Genomic DNA, 15520 nt, shown 5'->3' with positions numbered 1-15520 from the left:
CCTTTGAACTTTAGAATCTTTACTTTAAAACTTCATGCAGGGGAGCCTGGGTGGCTCAGTGGGTTAAAGCCTCTGCCTTCAGCTCACGTAATGATCCCAGGATCCTGGGATAGAGCCCTGCATCAGGCTCTCTGCTCAGTGGGGAGCCTGCTTCCTCCTCTCTCTACCTGCCTCTCTGCCTACTTGCGATCTCCGTCTGTCAAATAAATGAAATCTTAAAAAAAAAAAACAAAAACAAAACTTCATGCATATTTTTCATGAAGTGAAAAATCACAATATCCTACATCCTAATATATTACTGTCTACTCGGCGTATATTATAGTTTGCAAAGCATCTCCCTTAGCATAGGGGGTAACAAGAACCATAAAGTGTCCAAAATTGTCATCAGTTTCTCCATCTGTAGTCGCATCTGTCCACTGAGGGAAGCATCTAGTCTCAGATCTAGCTTGTTTGTCCAGCATGGCCTCTAAAAGCTTAACTCTAGAGGTCAGCTCTTGTCAGCCACAATTCACAACACTCCACGCCCACCCACCTCGCTGGTTTAGAATCTTTGCCCGGCCTTCACCTAAGCACATCAAAGAAAAGTCTTCTCAAGTTCTTTGTGGAATCGGCCGGCCACCCCCAATCCCACCCCTGTGGGTATGAAATTAAGCAGCTCAGACATGAGCCAGTCCCAGGATCGACTTGAACATGGTGACATCCTCTGAGTCCACTAGAGCCTGCCCTTAGGCTTTTCACCATCATTTGCTCACGATGGCCTCTAGGTTGGAGCCGCACTTCCCTTAGTGGCTTGTGTAGACTCCCTCTATGAACTTCAGTGCATCGTGAACTAACCTCCTTCTTCTGTGCTGTTGGCCTGCCCCCAAAGTCTCTGACCCTGTCCTGGCACAGCTGAGTAGGCAGCCCGATCTCCATACCTAAAGCCCGCAGCTTTAAAGCCGGGGAGAGTTCAAGTGCTCACTAAATTTTTTTTTTTTTTTTTTTTTTTGAGGTTTGAGGATCCCCTGCTTCCAAGCTCAAACAGTTGACACTTTCACAGAGCCATTCCCAATTCAAGTTTTCAAGTAACCTCACTCTTACTCTTAGAATTTGGGTTTACTTTGGGTATCTTAAACATGCAGGGTGCCTGGGTGACTCAGGCAGTTAAACGTCCGACTTTTGATTTGGCCCAGGTCATGATGTCAGGGTTGTGAGAGGGAGCCCAGTGCTGGGCTCTGCACTGGATATGGAGCCTGCTTGAGGTTCTCTCTCTCCCTCTGCCCCTCCCCCTCCTCAAAAAAAAAAAAAAATCTCTTTTAAACATGCAACAATAAATTTGTGTCATAAATTTGGCCAAGAGAAAAATGGGACCGTTTCCTACTGTGGTCCATTCATTTACGGGAACCACAAAATCATAGGTATTTGAACCAAAAGAGACGTTAGAGATCACTACTTGACTTACAACACCTTTACTTTATGAATGGAGAAACTGAAGTCCAAGGAGAGGAAGTCAATAGACTAAGGCTAGTCAGTTGAGATCCGAAGCAAAAGTACAGCTTTACCTACCCATCCTTCATGACCACCTACTACACCACATAACAGCTGGAAATCTTTTAGGGATCTACACACTCTGGAGGATATTGCACTTTGCCAAAAATTCCTAACCATCCCCTGCTTTGAAGTAGTAGTCCCCCTCTTACACTGTTGGTGGGAATGCAAACTGGTGCAGCCGCTCTGGAAAACGGCGTGGATCTTCCTCAAAAAGTTAAAAATAGAACTACCCGATGATCCGGCAATTGCATTAGTAGGTATTTACCCAAAGGATACAAAAATATATATTCAAAAGTTGTACATGTGCCCTGATGTTTCTAGCAGCATGATCAACAATAGCCAAATTATGGAAAGAACCCAAATGTCCAGCGACAGATGACTGAATGGGGGGTAAATATATATATACATATAATGGAAGATGACTCAGCCATAAAAAGAATGAAATCTTCCCATTTGCAATGACATAGATGAAGCTGGAGAGTGTAATGCTAAGTGAAATATGACTTCACTCATATGTGGAATTTTAAAAAATAATAATTTAAAAAAATTTTTAAATTTTTAAAAAATTTTTTAAGATTTTTTTAATTTTTTAAAAATTTAAAAAGCAGAACAAACAAACGTAGGTAGGATAAAGTAGAGAGGCAAACCAAAAAACAGACTCTTGACTACAGAGAACAAACTGATGGCTACCGGAGGGGAAGTGGGTGGGGGATGGGTGAAATGGGGGATGGAGATTAAGGAGGGCACTTGCTGTGATGAGCACCGTATGTTGTATGAAAGTGATGAATCACCAATTTCTACACTTGAAATGAATATTACACCGTCTGTTATCTAACAGGAATTTAAATAAAAACTTGAAAAAAATAAATAAAGTAGTGGTTCCCAAAACTCAGTCCTCACTCTCATCATCTTTGTGGTTTTTGCTTCATCTCTGTATGTATATGACCTATACTAGCAATTATTCACTTAATATTTTTCTCTAAATTGGCTCACAGTTATTACTTAAATACACTTGTTTTAGAAGGAATTTTATATCACTACGTTAAATGGAAAATAGAACTATTTTCTGTAAATAGGAACTATAGTTAAGATATTGTCTTCTAGATGTCCATTTGTACTCTAAGCCTTCTTTATTAAACGAGATCAGCAGATATTAAGAAAAGAATATAAAATAATGTAAAACTGAGATACTTACGAATATTTTAAATAATTTTTAAAATTATCTTTCTTTGTAATTCATGCTATTTAATGGCCTATCAGTTTTGCCACCTAAAATTGATAGTTTGCGTTAAAATGAAATAGGTTACCTAGGTCTGGGAATAAGGCTGAAATGGTCACTGGTGCCTATTAACTATGACCTATTAACACATTTACTCAACTTGGGCTTCTTACCAAATAAATCTACAAGACTTGGTTTTTACACAACATGAGTAATACCAGGGTTTCAAAAACAGTTTTTCTTGCCAATAACTTAAATTATTCTTACTTTAAAGGTTTCATGGAAGATTTGAGAAAGCGCAAAATTATTTTCATGATTGGTGAGTAACCACCCTCAAGTTTTCTAATGCAACTGCTACTAATACACAACTTGATAGAGAAAAAAGACTGGTCTTTTCTCACTGTGCTTTGAAGTCTTGCTCCTTTTTTGGTTAGGATAATACCCCTGAGGCTGCTGGGTTGTTGCTTTTGTTTATGCAGTTTTATATTGTTTTGGGCATTGTATCTTTAGAGAGTAGACAAAGTAGGACTCGAAAGAATGTCAGACTCCTGAGTTTAGCCCTACAATAATAAAATACATTATAATCCCATGGGTATGAAGATGTCCTACATCAAAATATAACACACACCTTTTCTGTTTGAACAATAAGTCAATGCTCCCCAAACCTCACTGCTAAAAATACTAGCAATCACATATTCAAACATATTTCAGTAACCATACCCTGCATTCCTTTTAGCTAATGATAAAAACAATCTCACTTATCTTATGCCTCATACAATGGAAGCTACTGATAAGTTAAGTCATGGGACAAAATTCACTTGGGGTTCACCTGCTTTTTCTAAGTGCCTACTGGGTCCCAGTTTATCTCATTTAATCTTTCTCTAGTCCTGTAGGTTGGTGGTTTATCTTTATGACATATCTGTTAACACAGGTAAGGAAACCGAGACTCAGGAAGGTAGAGGAGTTGGTCCGAGGTCACATAGCTAATGAGTGTGAGAGGCGTATGTCCATTTTTCCCCATGGAGATCAATGGGGCTATTTGAGCAACAGTTATAATTACACAGAAAAGCACAAACTATTGTCAGAGCACCTCCCAAAACTTGATACTTCTCCCTCTAATGATTCAAGTCTGTAGAAAAGTTAATACACCTACCTTTGCACTTTTCAAAAAATGTCTATTCATATTCAGAAATAATGAAAAGGTCCACACCTCCTCAGTGAGTGGGAAAAAGAATGGTTATCAGCACCCAAGAAATAAAATTGGATAAACTTAGAATCTTGCACTCTGAAGTCGGGATGTTGCCTTGGAAATCTCTCACTAAATTTCCCTCCTTGTTAGATGAAGAAACTGAGTCCCAGAGAACTTAAGAGGTTTGATCAAGGTCATTTCCACAACTGGTGACAGAGGGGAGACCAGACCAGGGCTATAGCTCCCCATTCCAGACCTCTCCCCACTCCACCACGCAGTTGTTGGGTTGTTTCCCTGGACTGTCTCCTACACTGAGTCACCCACCCCATACTTGCTGAGTATTGGACCTGTACTGGGCAATGAGCAGGAATCACAGAGTTTCCTTTCTAGATGGAAAGGAGAACTCATGGAATTATTACCACATAGGAAGGAAACAAAGAGCTGAAGTAGAACAACATTGGTCGAGTATCTGGGGTAGATGTGGGTAATCAGAGTGATCAGGCAAAGGTTTCCCCACAGAGGTGACATTTAGGCAGGAAACTAAAGGAGGAGATGGAGCAACGGGAGAAATTCACTGAGGTGAGAGGAGGAAGAATTCCCGCCAAAAAGAATGGTGTGTCTTGAGCAGTGAGAGTTCTGGAGCCCAACCTGGGTACTGTCCCCGGACCTGCTTGCCTCTCATTGACCTTAACCTTGGAAACTGGAGGAACTCTTGTCACACTTTTTATATTCTTTGCAGAAAGTAAAAGTACATCATTTCTGCTCCTTAACTGAAGAGACACTGAAGAGAAACAGCAACGAAATTTCCCCTTTCCACATAAAATTTAATCATTCTTCTTGGCATCAGGGCCATACGCAATGACTTATACATTCTGTTCAGCTTTTATCTTAGGGGCCAAATTAGGAAAAGGAGACACTCTTTAAACGTGACATTCAGTATCTAAGGAATGAGCTTTTATTAGCACATCGAAATCTTTGTTTTTAATTAGGTGGTCCAAAACAAAGCTTCTAAAAATAGTATAGCATATTTTGTGGTTATTATTTTAGGAAAAGGAGACACTTTATTATTTTGTGGTTATTATTTTAGGAAAAGGAGACACTCTTTAAACGTGACATTCAGTATCTAAGGAATGAGCTTTTATTAGCACATCGAAATCTTTGTTTTTAATTAGGTGGTCCAAAACAAAGCTTCTAAAAATAGTATAGCATATTTTGTGGTTATTATTTTCTCTAGCAATAATATCATTTCAGATTTACCCAGTTTAGCACTCATGATTAAATTCTGAAATGTATTTTCAAGCATCACTTCTATCTGTCCGCATGTAACTAAAGCCCTTGGCTCACCTGTTACTAAGACCTGTGCCCTTCACAGAGTCAAACAGCACAATATAAAATCTTTGAAACTGACCACACTGCCTCCTAAAGAACTCATTATGCCAACAAATACTTGTTTCCTAAGGGGTCCACAGACTACACTCCAAGAACTGTTGTTCTGAATAAAGGTTTTTCTTATATTAACCAAACTCTCCTGTATTTTAACTTACTGGCCAGTTACTATTCTTGTAAAGATTTCCGCCTACTGTTTGGGCAGGAAAAGGTACAAACCCACTGTGATAAGAGAAAAAATGATTGTTGTAGTATTTATTGGACTCTGCTTGAAAATTAAGGCCTTAGTGCTATATACTGCCTTGACAGATGGCAGAATGTATTTGGGGGCTGTATTGCAGGTCGATTGGAAGCTCATAAAAATACTCGGGATGTCATAGACAAAACCCATAGCGGTTTTAATGAGCCCTAATATACAAGAGTCCATCGATTTCAGTGCAACAGGTGTGGTGCTGCCTATATGAGAAGATAGTTGAACTTTTAACATTTCATACTACTGTCTGGACATCTACCAAGACACATGGCATTTTAGTATTAGCCAGAAACTAGGTTGTCATCCTCGCTGTTAGTCTGAAGATAAAAAACAATATTCCTAAAGCACTGTCCCCCTGCTTTAAAGACCTTCAAAGCCTTCTCCCCACTGGCCTCTAGGTGCCTTCCCATTTCCCACTCCAACCCCCATGAGTCTGTGGCTCCAACCACACCTGCCTTATCCTTATCTCTTGAATTTCCCTCGCTTTTGTCAGTCCTGTCGCTTGAAATGTCTCCTCCCCTCGCTGACCATACCCCAAGGTCAGGCTTAGGTTCTAGCTCCCTGTGACGTCTTCTCTAGTGGCCAGCCTTCTGCCTGTGTGCTCTTCCATTGCTCATTTACATACCCCATAATGACTTAGGAAACAAGTATTTGTTGGCATAATGAGTTCTTTAGGAGGCAGTGTGGTCAGTTTCCATAACAACCAAAGTAGCAATTGGAATTCTTGGACTGGAACTGACAGGCAGGTTGATGCTGCTAGTAGCCGTTGCTGGCAGGGCAGTACTCAGGTTAATTATGAGCCTAATCAGACACTCCTGACTCTATTGTAGCTGCTCCCCTCTCCCTGAGAACAGCAATACCAGCTTACTATTCTCCCCAAAGCTGGTGCATTTCTTGCTCATTTCCAAAGTAGTCTGAGTCATGGTTAATAGCACTGACCACCGTCTGAGTGAAAAACTTGTTCAGGGAAGCTGTACTCTCTGGGCCAAAACGAAAGGAGGCAACGACTGATCTAGTTAGCCCTTTGAAAGTGGTGTGAAGGGGTACCTGGGTGGCTCAGTGGGTTAAGCCTCTGCCTTTGGCTCAGGTCATGATCTCAGGGTCCTGGGATCAAGCCCCATATCGGGCTCTCTGCTCAGTGGGGAGCCTGCTTTCCTCCCTCTCTCTGCCTGTGATCTCTGTCTGTCAAATAAATAAGTAAAATCTTTGGAAAAAAAAAAAGAAAGAAACAAAGAAAGTGGTGTGAATATTACCTCTTTGTTCATGAAGAAGGTAGCTCTGTTACTCTTTCTAGAGAAATACTTTCCACAGGACAGGTGTGAGATCTCATGGGATCAGGCCAGTGATCAAAAGGATTGGAAAAGGTTCTCTGGACTTTGATAGTTCACACACAAGACGTAAGAACTGTGCTGCTGTACAAGACTAGGGCTCAGTCATGGCTGAAAATGGAAAAGTATTTGGATAGTGTAAAAATGTCCTTTAAAGGACCTCATTATGTCCCACTAACAGGCTCCTACAGTTTTCACAACCTCTTCTGGTACATTTCTTTCCTTTCTCTCTCTCTCTCTCTCTCTGTATTTTTTTAATCTCTTGATCATTATCTTGCTCTTATCCAATCTATTTTGGCTTCTTTTTCTCTTCTGTGCTTTTCGTAGCCTGCCTGTGCCCAAAGTGTGACATAACCTGAATTTCCATTAATTCCTTTCCAAAGCTTTGGCTTCAATTTAGAAAATCATCTGACTTCATAGGTGAGGTGTGATACTAATGGCGTTATGGTCAAGACATCATTCTGGGCCTATAGCATTCAGGATGTCAGGGCCACAGATGGCTTTGTGTACCTTAGCAAGAGTACTGATAAACGACTTCTAAGCAGTAAGCTTTGGGAGGCACTTTTACAGTATTTTGTGTTATTCTGTGTATTTTTAACCCAGTGTAAACTAGTCCTATTTATTTACTTAGGGAAAATTGTAGAAATGAGAATTCTTACCTAAAAACTCTTTTTTTTTTTTAAGATTTTATTTATTTGAGAGAGGAAGAAAGAGAGCACAAGCAGGGGAAGCAGCAGAGGAGAGGAAGAAGCAGACTTCCTGCTGAACAGGGAGCCTGATCTGTGGCTCAACACCAGGCCCCCAGGATCATGACCTGAGTCCAAGGCAGACATTTAACTGACTGAACCACCCAGGCGCCCCTAAAACTCAATATTTTAATGCCTGCCATTATTTCACTATAGCCCTAATGTCATTTCATTGTTGCTCTTTTGTCAAAGAACTATGAATTAACCTAATATTTAGGGAATATTAACTTGGGGCCCAGATTAAAATTTTTCATGACATCGATGCACATATTTGGTTAAATAAAAAACAAAAGGCAAAGTTTGTTTTCATTTGAGGTAGCGGTATTAGAAGCCAACATCCACTGAGCACTGAACACACACTAGACACTGTATAATGTTATCTTATTTGATGCTTGATTCCACCCTATGGGGAAGGTACCATCCCCAGCCTGACTTTTCAGGTAAGATGTTAGAGAGTTAAATAATTTGCTAGGTGGCACCTGCGTGGCTCAGTCATTAAGCATCTGCCTTGGGCTCAGCTCATGATCTCAGGGTCCTGGGATGAGCCCTGCATTGGGCTCCCTGCTCAGCAGGAAGCCTGCTTCTCCCTCTCCTACCTCCCCGCATTGTGTTCCCTCTCTTGCTGTCTCTCCCTCTGTCAAATAAATAAAGTCTTTTTTTTTTTTTTTAATCCTTGAAAATAAGTAAATAAATAACTTGCTGAGAAGTGATGGATCTGGAGCTTGAAAGCTTGGATTCTATCACTGGCAACAGATGCTGCCGATTATTGTCCTTGAAGTGACGGGCTTCCTTTATTTCTTTTCAAGAAAATGTCTGCTAGAGACTCAAGTCTGAAAATCCATAGTTTATCTGTTAGTCCATCCGTGAGAAGGTAAAAATGGTGTTCAGTTAGGAAAAGCAACTAGTTAAGCAACTCAAACAATCACATCGTGTTTTTCCTCAAGAAAACCATTAACCTAGATGAGCTAAAGCACTTTGTGCATACTTCACACGAAATACTAAAATGACATATACTTAAGGGCTGAGACTGAATAAAACTAATCTTTTATACTGCTTCATCAAGGCCATTCTTAACACTGGCATTTTCTTTTTGTTTTACTGAGAGTTCACTAGATGATACATCTAGTTCAATTGGAGGCAGCTGTCTTGATTCACACTGTGGTTTTATAACAATTGTTTCTGTACTATTAGTGAAAGGCAATAGTCTCTAAGTGTTGTAATGAAAATAGGGGACCTCCCCCAAAATACAAAAACACAGAACACCTGGAGGACACAGTCCATTGAGTTATTCCACTCTTGGTTTCAACTCAGGTTATGATCTTGGGGTCATGAGATTGAACCTCACTTTGGGGCTGCTTGAGATTCTCTCTCTCCCTCTCCCACCGTCCCTCCCCTCACTTTTCCCCTCTCTCTCTCTCTCTCTCTCTCAAATAAATAATAATTTTAAAAAAATACAAAAACACTGGGGCGCCTAGGTGGCTCAGTGCATTAAGCCTCTGCCTTCAGCTCAGGTCATGATCTCAGGGTCCTGGGATCGAGCCCCGCATCGGGCTCTCTGCTCAGCAGGGAGCCTGCTTCCTCCCTCTCTCTGCCTGTCTCTCTGCCTACTTGTGATCTCTCTCTGTCAAATAAATAAATAAAATATTTTTTAAAAATACAGAAACACTAATTCAAAGGTATATGCGCACCCTTGTGGTTATTGCAGCAGTATGTACCGTAGCCAGATCATGAAAGCAGCCCAAGTGTCCGTCGGTAGGTGAATGGATAAAGAGGTGGTACACACACATACACACCATAGAGTATGACTCAGCCATAAAAAAGAATGAAATCTTTCCATTTGCCATGACATGGATGGAACGAGCGAGAATTATGCTAAGCAAAATAAGTCAGTCAGAGAAAGACAAATACCATACGGTTTCACTCTTAATGTGAAATTTAAGAAACAAAAGAATCATGGGGGAAAAAAGGGAGAGGCAAGCCAAGAAACAGACTTTTAACCATGGAGAACAAACTGATGGTTTGTTGGGTGGGAGATGGGTGAAACAGGTGATGGAGACTCAAGAGGGCACTTGTGTGATGAGCTTGGGGTGTTGAATGGGAGCATTCAGTCACTATATTGCACACCTGAAACTAATATAATGCTTTATGGTAACTACTGGGATTAAATTTGAGAGAAAAAATAGAGCACCCCACCCTACCCCCAGCATCTGTGACCACACTTTGAGAACCAAGTATGATCAATTAAGGTATGGGGTCTGTTAAGCAGGTGTATGAAACCCTGTACTTGGCATTTGGGAAATCTTGGAGGATAAAGTAGTCCCTTGTGCTTTCTTTTGGCTTGTCCGTCCAAAAACAAGTAACCTCACAAAGGTGAGCAAGGGGTCAGGGGTAAAGAGGTGCAACTACTGAAAACCCCTTTCCCAGGGCTGCTGTGGGCCTGGAAAAGTTCTGAATGTTCCTGTGTAGCCAGTGGTGTGAGGGATGCCTGAAAGGAAAGCCTGGGTGCTAGTCAGAGGTGGGCCAAGACGAATGCTTCAGGAGGACTCCCAGGAGACTCCAAAGCAGGGGCCAGCTGCAGGTGGAGGGGACAGGTGTCCGGGATCAGTAGCACCGGAAGAACCAGGACTGGAGGAAGGGTGTAGAGAACCCTTCAGGTGAGAGAACAGCCCTGACATGGAGACTGACCTTTGAGCTTGAATTAGTCCCATCAGGCCGCTGTACCAAACTACCGTAGCCTGAGTGGCTTGTAAACAACAGAAACTCATTTCTCACAGCCTTGGAGGCTGGGAAGTCTAAGATCAAGACACTGACAGATTTGACGTCTGGTGAAGGTCGACATCCTGATTCGTAGACAGCTTCTTTTCCCTGTAACCTCACGTGGTGGAGGGGAGGGAGTGCTTTAAGACCTCTTTTTAAAAGGCACTGATCCTATTCATAGGGCACTCCACCCTCCTGCCCTGATCACCTTCCAAAGCCCCAATCCAGGTACCATCACACCATAACATATGGGTTTGAAGGGGACACCGGCATTCAGTCATAGCCGAAAAATGGACTATCATGGTTATCAGAAATTATTGGATGAGACTATGAAAACTCAGACTAGACTTCATTGAGTTTCTACTATAAAATGAAAACGGGAAGCCCATCAGCTAGACTGGGTTCACAGAAAGAAGTATGTTTCCATCTGACTGCCAAACCTGTGGTCTGCCCTAACTGAACATCATCTCTGTCCCAGACATAGACGCATGATTGCCACAGCCCTTTCTCCAGGAAGGCACGAAGTTATTAAGGGCCCTTTTGGCCCTCTTCTGGCCTGACGTCTGTATTTTCAAACTCCAGCCTTTCAGGATGGAAGAGTAAAAGAAGAGAGACATTGGGCCCTTTCCAAGAGAGCCTCAAATGCACTTACAAACCAATGGGATGGCTTTCTAATGTTGGAGAAATGCAGGCCTTGTGTACTGACCGCCAACCTACTTAATTACACAAAACTTTTTCCTGCAAAAAGGCTCTAAGTAATGTTGAATAGAACAAAACACTTTGTTCATTTAATCAGACCAAATTAATAAACCTATATCGAGGGCTCACTGTGCTTAGAGAACTATGAGGTTCATTCAGTACGACACGGAACAGTCCTTGGAACACTGCATGACATGGCAGAAGTACAGGGGTTTTTTCCATGTTTTTTTAAGTTATTTTCTCAAGAAAGGAATGTTGCTGAGTCAATTGAGTCATCCAGAAGGGCAAACTATTGCTGAAAAGAAAAGCACGCAGGTGAATGACTTTAACCAAGTGAAGGGTTTGGGGAGCTCACATCATCATACTCATTGTACCCACTTCTTGAAATATTTTTGGAAACACCATTAACTTACCAACAGAATCACCTGGTGAAGAGTTAGTTACTCAACGTGTTCGCTCATCCAAGGCCGCATCTCCAGACCTGACTCACTGGAAGCTTCTTTTGCTTGTTCTGAGACCCACTAAGAATGATCAATGCCACAGACTCTAGAAGGACCCAGCACTGAATGTGAAAGAACACCCCAAATCTTATGTTTATATCTAACCTCTGTGTGCCCTTGGGCCAATCCCTTAGCCTCTCTGAATTTCTTTTAAAATGGCAAAATAAGGATGCCTGGGTGGCTCAGGCATTAAGTGTCTGCCTTTGGCTAGGGTCATGGTCCCAGGGTCCTGGGATAGAGCCCTACATCAGCCTCCCTGCTTGGTGCGAAGCCTGCTTCTCCCTCTCCAACTCCCCCTGCTTAAGTTCCCTCTCTTTCCGTGTATCTCTCTGTCAAGAAAATAAATAAAGTATTCAAAAATAATAATAATAATACAATTAAAATAAAATGGCAAAATAATATTTGTTTTCTGTCTACCCCAAATTTGAGCCACTAATGAATTGACACATTGCTAACTGTTCTCTCAATTGGAAGCATGTACAACAGAGACGTTGCCCCAAAAAAGTAAAGTTTGAAAGCTATTGAATAACTCCAAGTCCTCATCTTCTACCTCTAAATATTTATTTTAATTACCTAATAATAATATTAAAACTAACATATACTGGTGACTTACTACACTCTAGATACCGGGGTGCCTTTTTACATGCTCTCATATTTATTTCTCACACCAGTCATCAGTACTCATGTTCTTTCCCATTTTATAGATGAAGAGGTAGAGACTCAGAAGATTAGGGAAATTTCCCAAAGCTACACTGTTTAATAAGTGACAGAGTTGGAACTCCTACCCCACATTCCCAGACTTCAATGCCCATGCTCAAACACTATTATAGATATGTAGTAAGGAGAGCTTATGGGAGTAGAGTGGGTGGAGGAGTTTGCTATAATTATGTGAATAAATGTCCCAATTTTCTATTTGACTTTGTTCCTATATAGCTAACTATTGATGTCTGAAAGCAAAGACAAAATAATAAGACATCAAACAAATATCAGTGAAACAGACCTCTGAGTGCCTCAGCCATGTTCTGCCAATTATTTGCAATTCTGTAATAACTTCAAAACAGGGAACAATTTGAAGCCATAAAAGTATCTGAACTGTTCTGAACACCGCCCCCCCCACCCAAAGCACATTGATTTTGGAATACACACTGCATCTTTTTACTAAGAAGGCATATCGTGGGTATCTTTTTTGTGAGCATAACCAAAAGTATTTCAAAGAACCAGGGGCAACAATGAGCAAGTGTTTGAGAATGTGGTTCTGGGTACATCTGAAGGAACCTGGTGCTTCTGAGATTTTCTTTGTGGGTTGAATAGAGCACCTTGACCACATACTGATTTCAAACAATGGCTTAGTTTAGAGGTGGAGGGAAAAAATAGCCTCAGCCAGAGGATATACAGACTTTACATGGCCTGTGTAACTCTCTAATGGTAAAAAATATTTTCTCACTGCTATATTAAATTCTCTCATTAACTGTATATTCCTTTGAGTGACTTTCATTAATTCATTTGATATATTTACTGAGTTTCTGCCATCTAAGAGCTAAGTGACAGACTTAATCATATGAAGATGAGAGATCTCAAGGAGCTCATATTGTAGGGAGGGAGCCAACAACCCCCTCAACGCGGCACGTGTCATGGCAGCGGCACAACGGATGGGAGAAAGACTGAAGCGAGTCGTGGGTGTGGAGAAGGAAGTCCGCTGAGTCCCGAGAAAGAAAAGGAATTGGCCAAGGGCTAAGTGGGAAGGAAGTTGGCGTGAGTCCATGGCAAAGAGAGGGAGCACGTGCGCTAGCGCCTCAGAGGTGTGGGGGTGGCACATGGTGAGAGGCAGAGCTGGACACAGACCCAGGGTCCAGGGCAGGAAAGGCTGAGAACACTGGGCTAACAAATACAGACCTCAGCCTGTAGCCACAGCCAGCTGCCAAGGCTTTCACTCCGTCACACGCCACCAGATCTGGATTTCAGAAAGCGCATTCTGGAAGCAGTGAGAGGGAGCCTAGGCTGCAGCAGGGGGGGCCCAGCCGCAAGGTCAGATGGGGGTCCTGCAGGGGAGGAACAAGGAGGCTGTGGAAGTGGAAGAGAGGAAACCGATCCAAAAGATTTCGGGAAGTAGAATCCATAGGACATAAAGATCCGTTGTGTTCGGGTGAATGAGAGGACTGAGCTTGACTCGGAAGTAGCTAGTTTGGATGACCAGATAAACTGAGGTGTCGTTCAAGGAGATAGGACATGTGGAGAAGAAATGACTTTTGAGAGAGAGAGAGATGAAGAATTTAGTTATAAAATCGACATGCTGGGCTCCTGGGTGGCTCAGTGGGTTAAGCGTCTGCCTTCGGCTCAGGTCATGATCCTGGCGTCCAGGGATCGAGTCGCACATCAGGCTTCCTGCTCAGCAGGGAGTCTGCTTCTCCCTCTGACCCTTACCCCTCTCACGCTCTCTCCCTTTCTCTCTCTCTCTCTCTCTCAATCTCTCTCCAATAAATAAATAAATAAATATTTTCAAAAGATTGAGATGCTTATGCTAACAGGTCCATTTGACAGAAGTCTTTTATTTTTTTTTTAATCTAGTACCCCTAATAACAAGTCCTGGCTGTAGTCACAGATGTGGAATTCACCAGGATACAACAGCAGTGAAACACGCATGTGCGAGGGATCACCCCAGGTTGCTTTGGGACCGTGAGGCTGCAGGGAAGTTGAGACCTGAAGTCGAGGAAACACCCATGTCAGAGCCCAGGGAGGAGAAGACAGAGAGGGAAGCGGAATATCAAGAGCAAACGGCGTTCTAGAAGGCCAAGGAGGAGAGAGTCTCCGTGTGGGCCAGGTCAAACAGAATGTAATGAGACTTGTCGGCTGAGTCTGGCCACTGCAGAATTACCGGTGCCTTTGGTGAGAGCAGTTTCGGTGGAAGAGAGAGGAGTAAAGCCAGCTTGGTGAGGGGCGCTTGGGAGTAAGGAAATGAGGATGCGTATAGACTAACCTGCAAGAGATTTGGCTCTGAGAGAAAGGAGGTCAAAAGTGGATGTGAGAGAATGGAGCGTATTTATATAAAAAGAGAGGTAGTGACGGAGGGCCTGTGTGGCTCAGTCAGTTCATCGTCTGACTCTTGATTTTGGCTCAAGTTGTGATATCTGGGTTGTGGGATCAAGCCCTGTATTGGGCTCCCTGCTCTGTGGGAAGCCTGCTTCTCCCACCTCCACGCCCCCTGCTTGTGTTTCCCCTCTCGCTGTCGCTCTCTCTCTCTCTCTCTCTCTCTCTTTCGGTCAAATAAATAAATAAAATCTTTAAAAATAATAATGAGAGAGAGAGAGAGAAAGAGAGGAGGTACAGAATCTAGTTAAGAGCACAACCTACTTGAGTTCACACACTTGCTCCCCTCTGTCCTAGCCAGCTTACCTTGGGCAACGTCCTTACACGCACTCTTCCTCAGTTTTCTCACCTGCAAAGTGAAAGTAATCATTTTATCTGGGTCATAGTGTTGATGTGAAGATGACATGAGTTAACACATGTCACAGTGCTCCTAGTAAGTGTTCAACAAGTATTAGCTATCATTACAACTATCATATGGTGAGTGAGGGGAGACAGCCAATGAGAAAGAGGATCCCATGGGGCACCTGGGTGGCTCAGTGGGTTAAGCCTCTGCCTTCAGCTCAGGTCATGATCTTGGGGTCCTGGGATCGAGCCCCGCATCGGGCTCTCTGCTCAGCAGGGAGCCTGTTTCCCCCTCTCTCTCTGCCTACCTCTCTGCCTACTTGTGATCTCTCTCTCTCTGTCAAATGAAAAAATAAAATATTTTTTTTAAAAAAAGGAGGATCCCAAGAAAGGGGAGGCTAGGAAGGGATCGGAAGTGAATTAGACAAAGGTAAGGACACCTACAGGATGGGGGAGCCATGACAATTTAAGAGTTTGGGTAAGTTCA

The 15520-nt window shown here is 42.4% G+C and overlaps 1 protein-coding gene and 1 long non-coding RNA gene across 4 annotated transcripts in view; one reads left to right on the top strand and one right to left on the bottom strand.

Moving 5' to 3' along the window:
* The window catches only part of LOC116567265, a 38164-nt gene extending 31920 nt beyond the window's left edge, over positions 1–6244 (bottom strand). For both annotated transcript variants that reach the window (XR_004276177.1, XR_004276176.1), the window contains exon 1: positions 6029–6244. This is a non-coding gene — a long non-coding RNA (uncharacterized LOC116567265). The remainder of the gene's footprint in view (positions 1–6028) is intronic.
* AK5 (adenylate kinase 5) overlaps positions 1–15520 on the top strand; it is a 241920-nt gene that overhangs the window by 182465 nt on the left and 43935 nt on the right. For both annotated transcript variants that reach the window (XM_032302233.1, XM_032302234.1), the window contains exon 10: positions 3024–3068. In XM_032302233.1, coding sequence (XP_032158124.1) covers positions 3024–3068 — 45 coding nt within the window. The remainder of the gene's footprint in view (positions 1–3023; positions 3069–15520) is intronic.

This window comes from Mustela erminea, chromosome 10 (assembly GCF_009829155.1).
Source record: "Mustela erminea isolate mMusErm1 chromosome 10, mMusErm1.Pri, whole genome shotgun sequence".
NCBI lineage: Eukaryota > Metazoa > Chordata > Mammalia > Carnivora > Mustelidae > Mustela > Mustela erminea.
The sequence above is the reverse complement of the archived record's forward strand: the minus strand, read 5'-3'. Positions and strand labels throughout refer to the sequence as shown.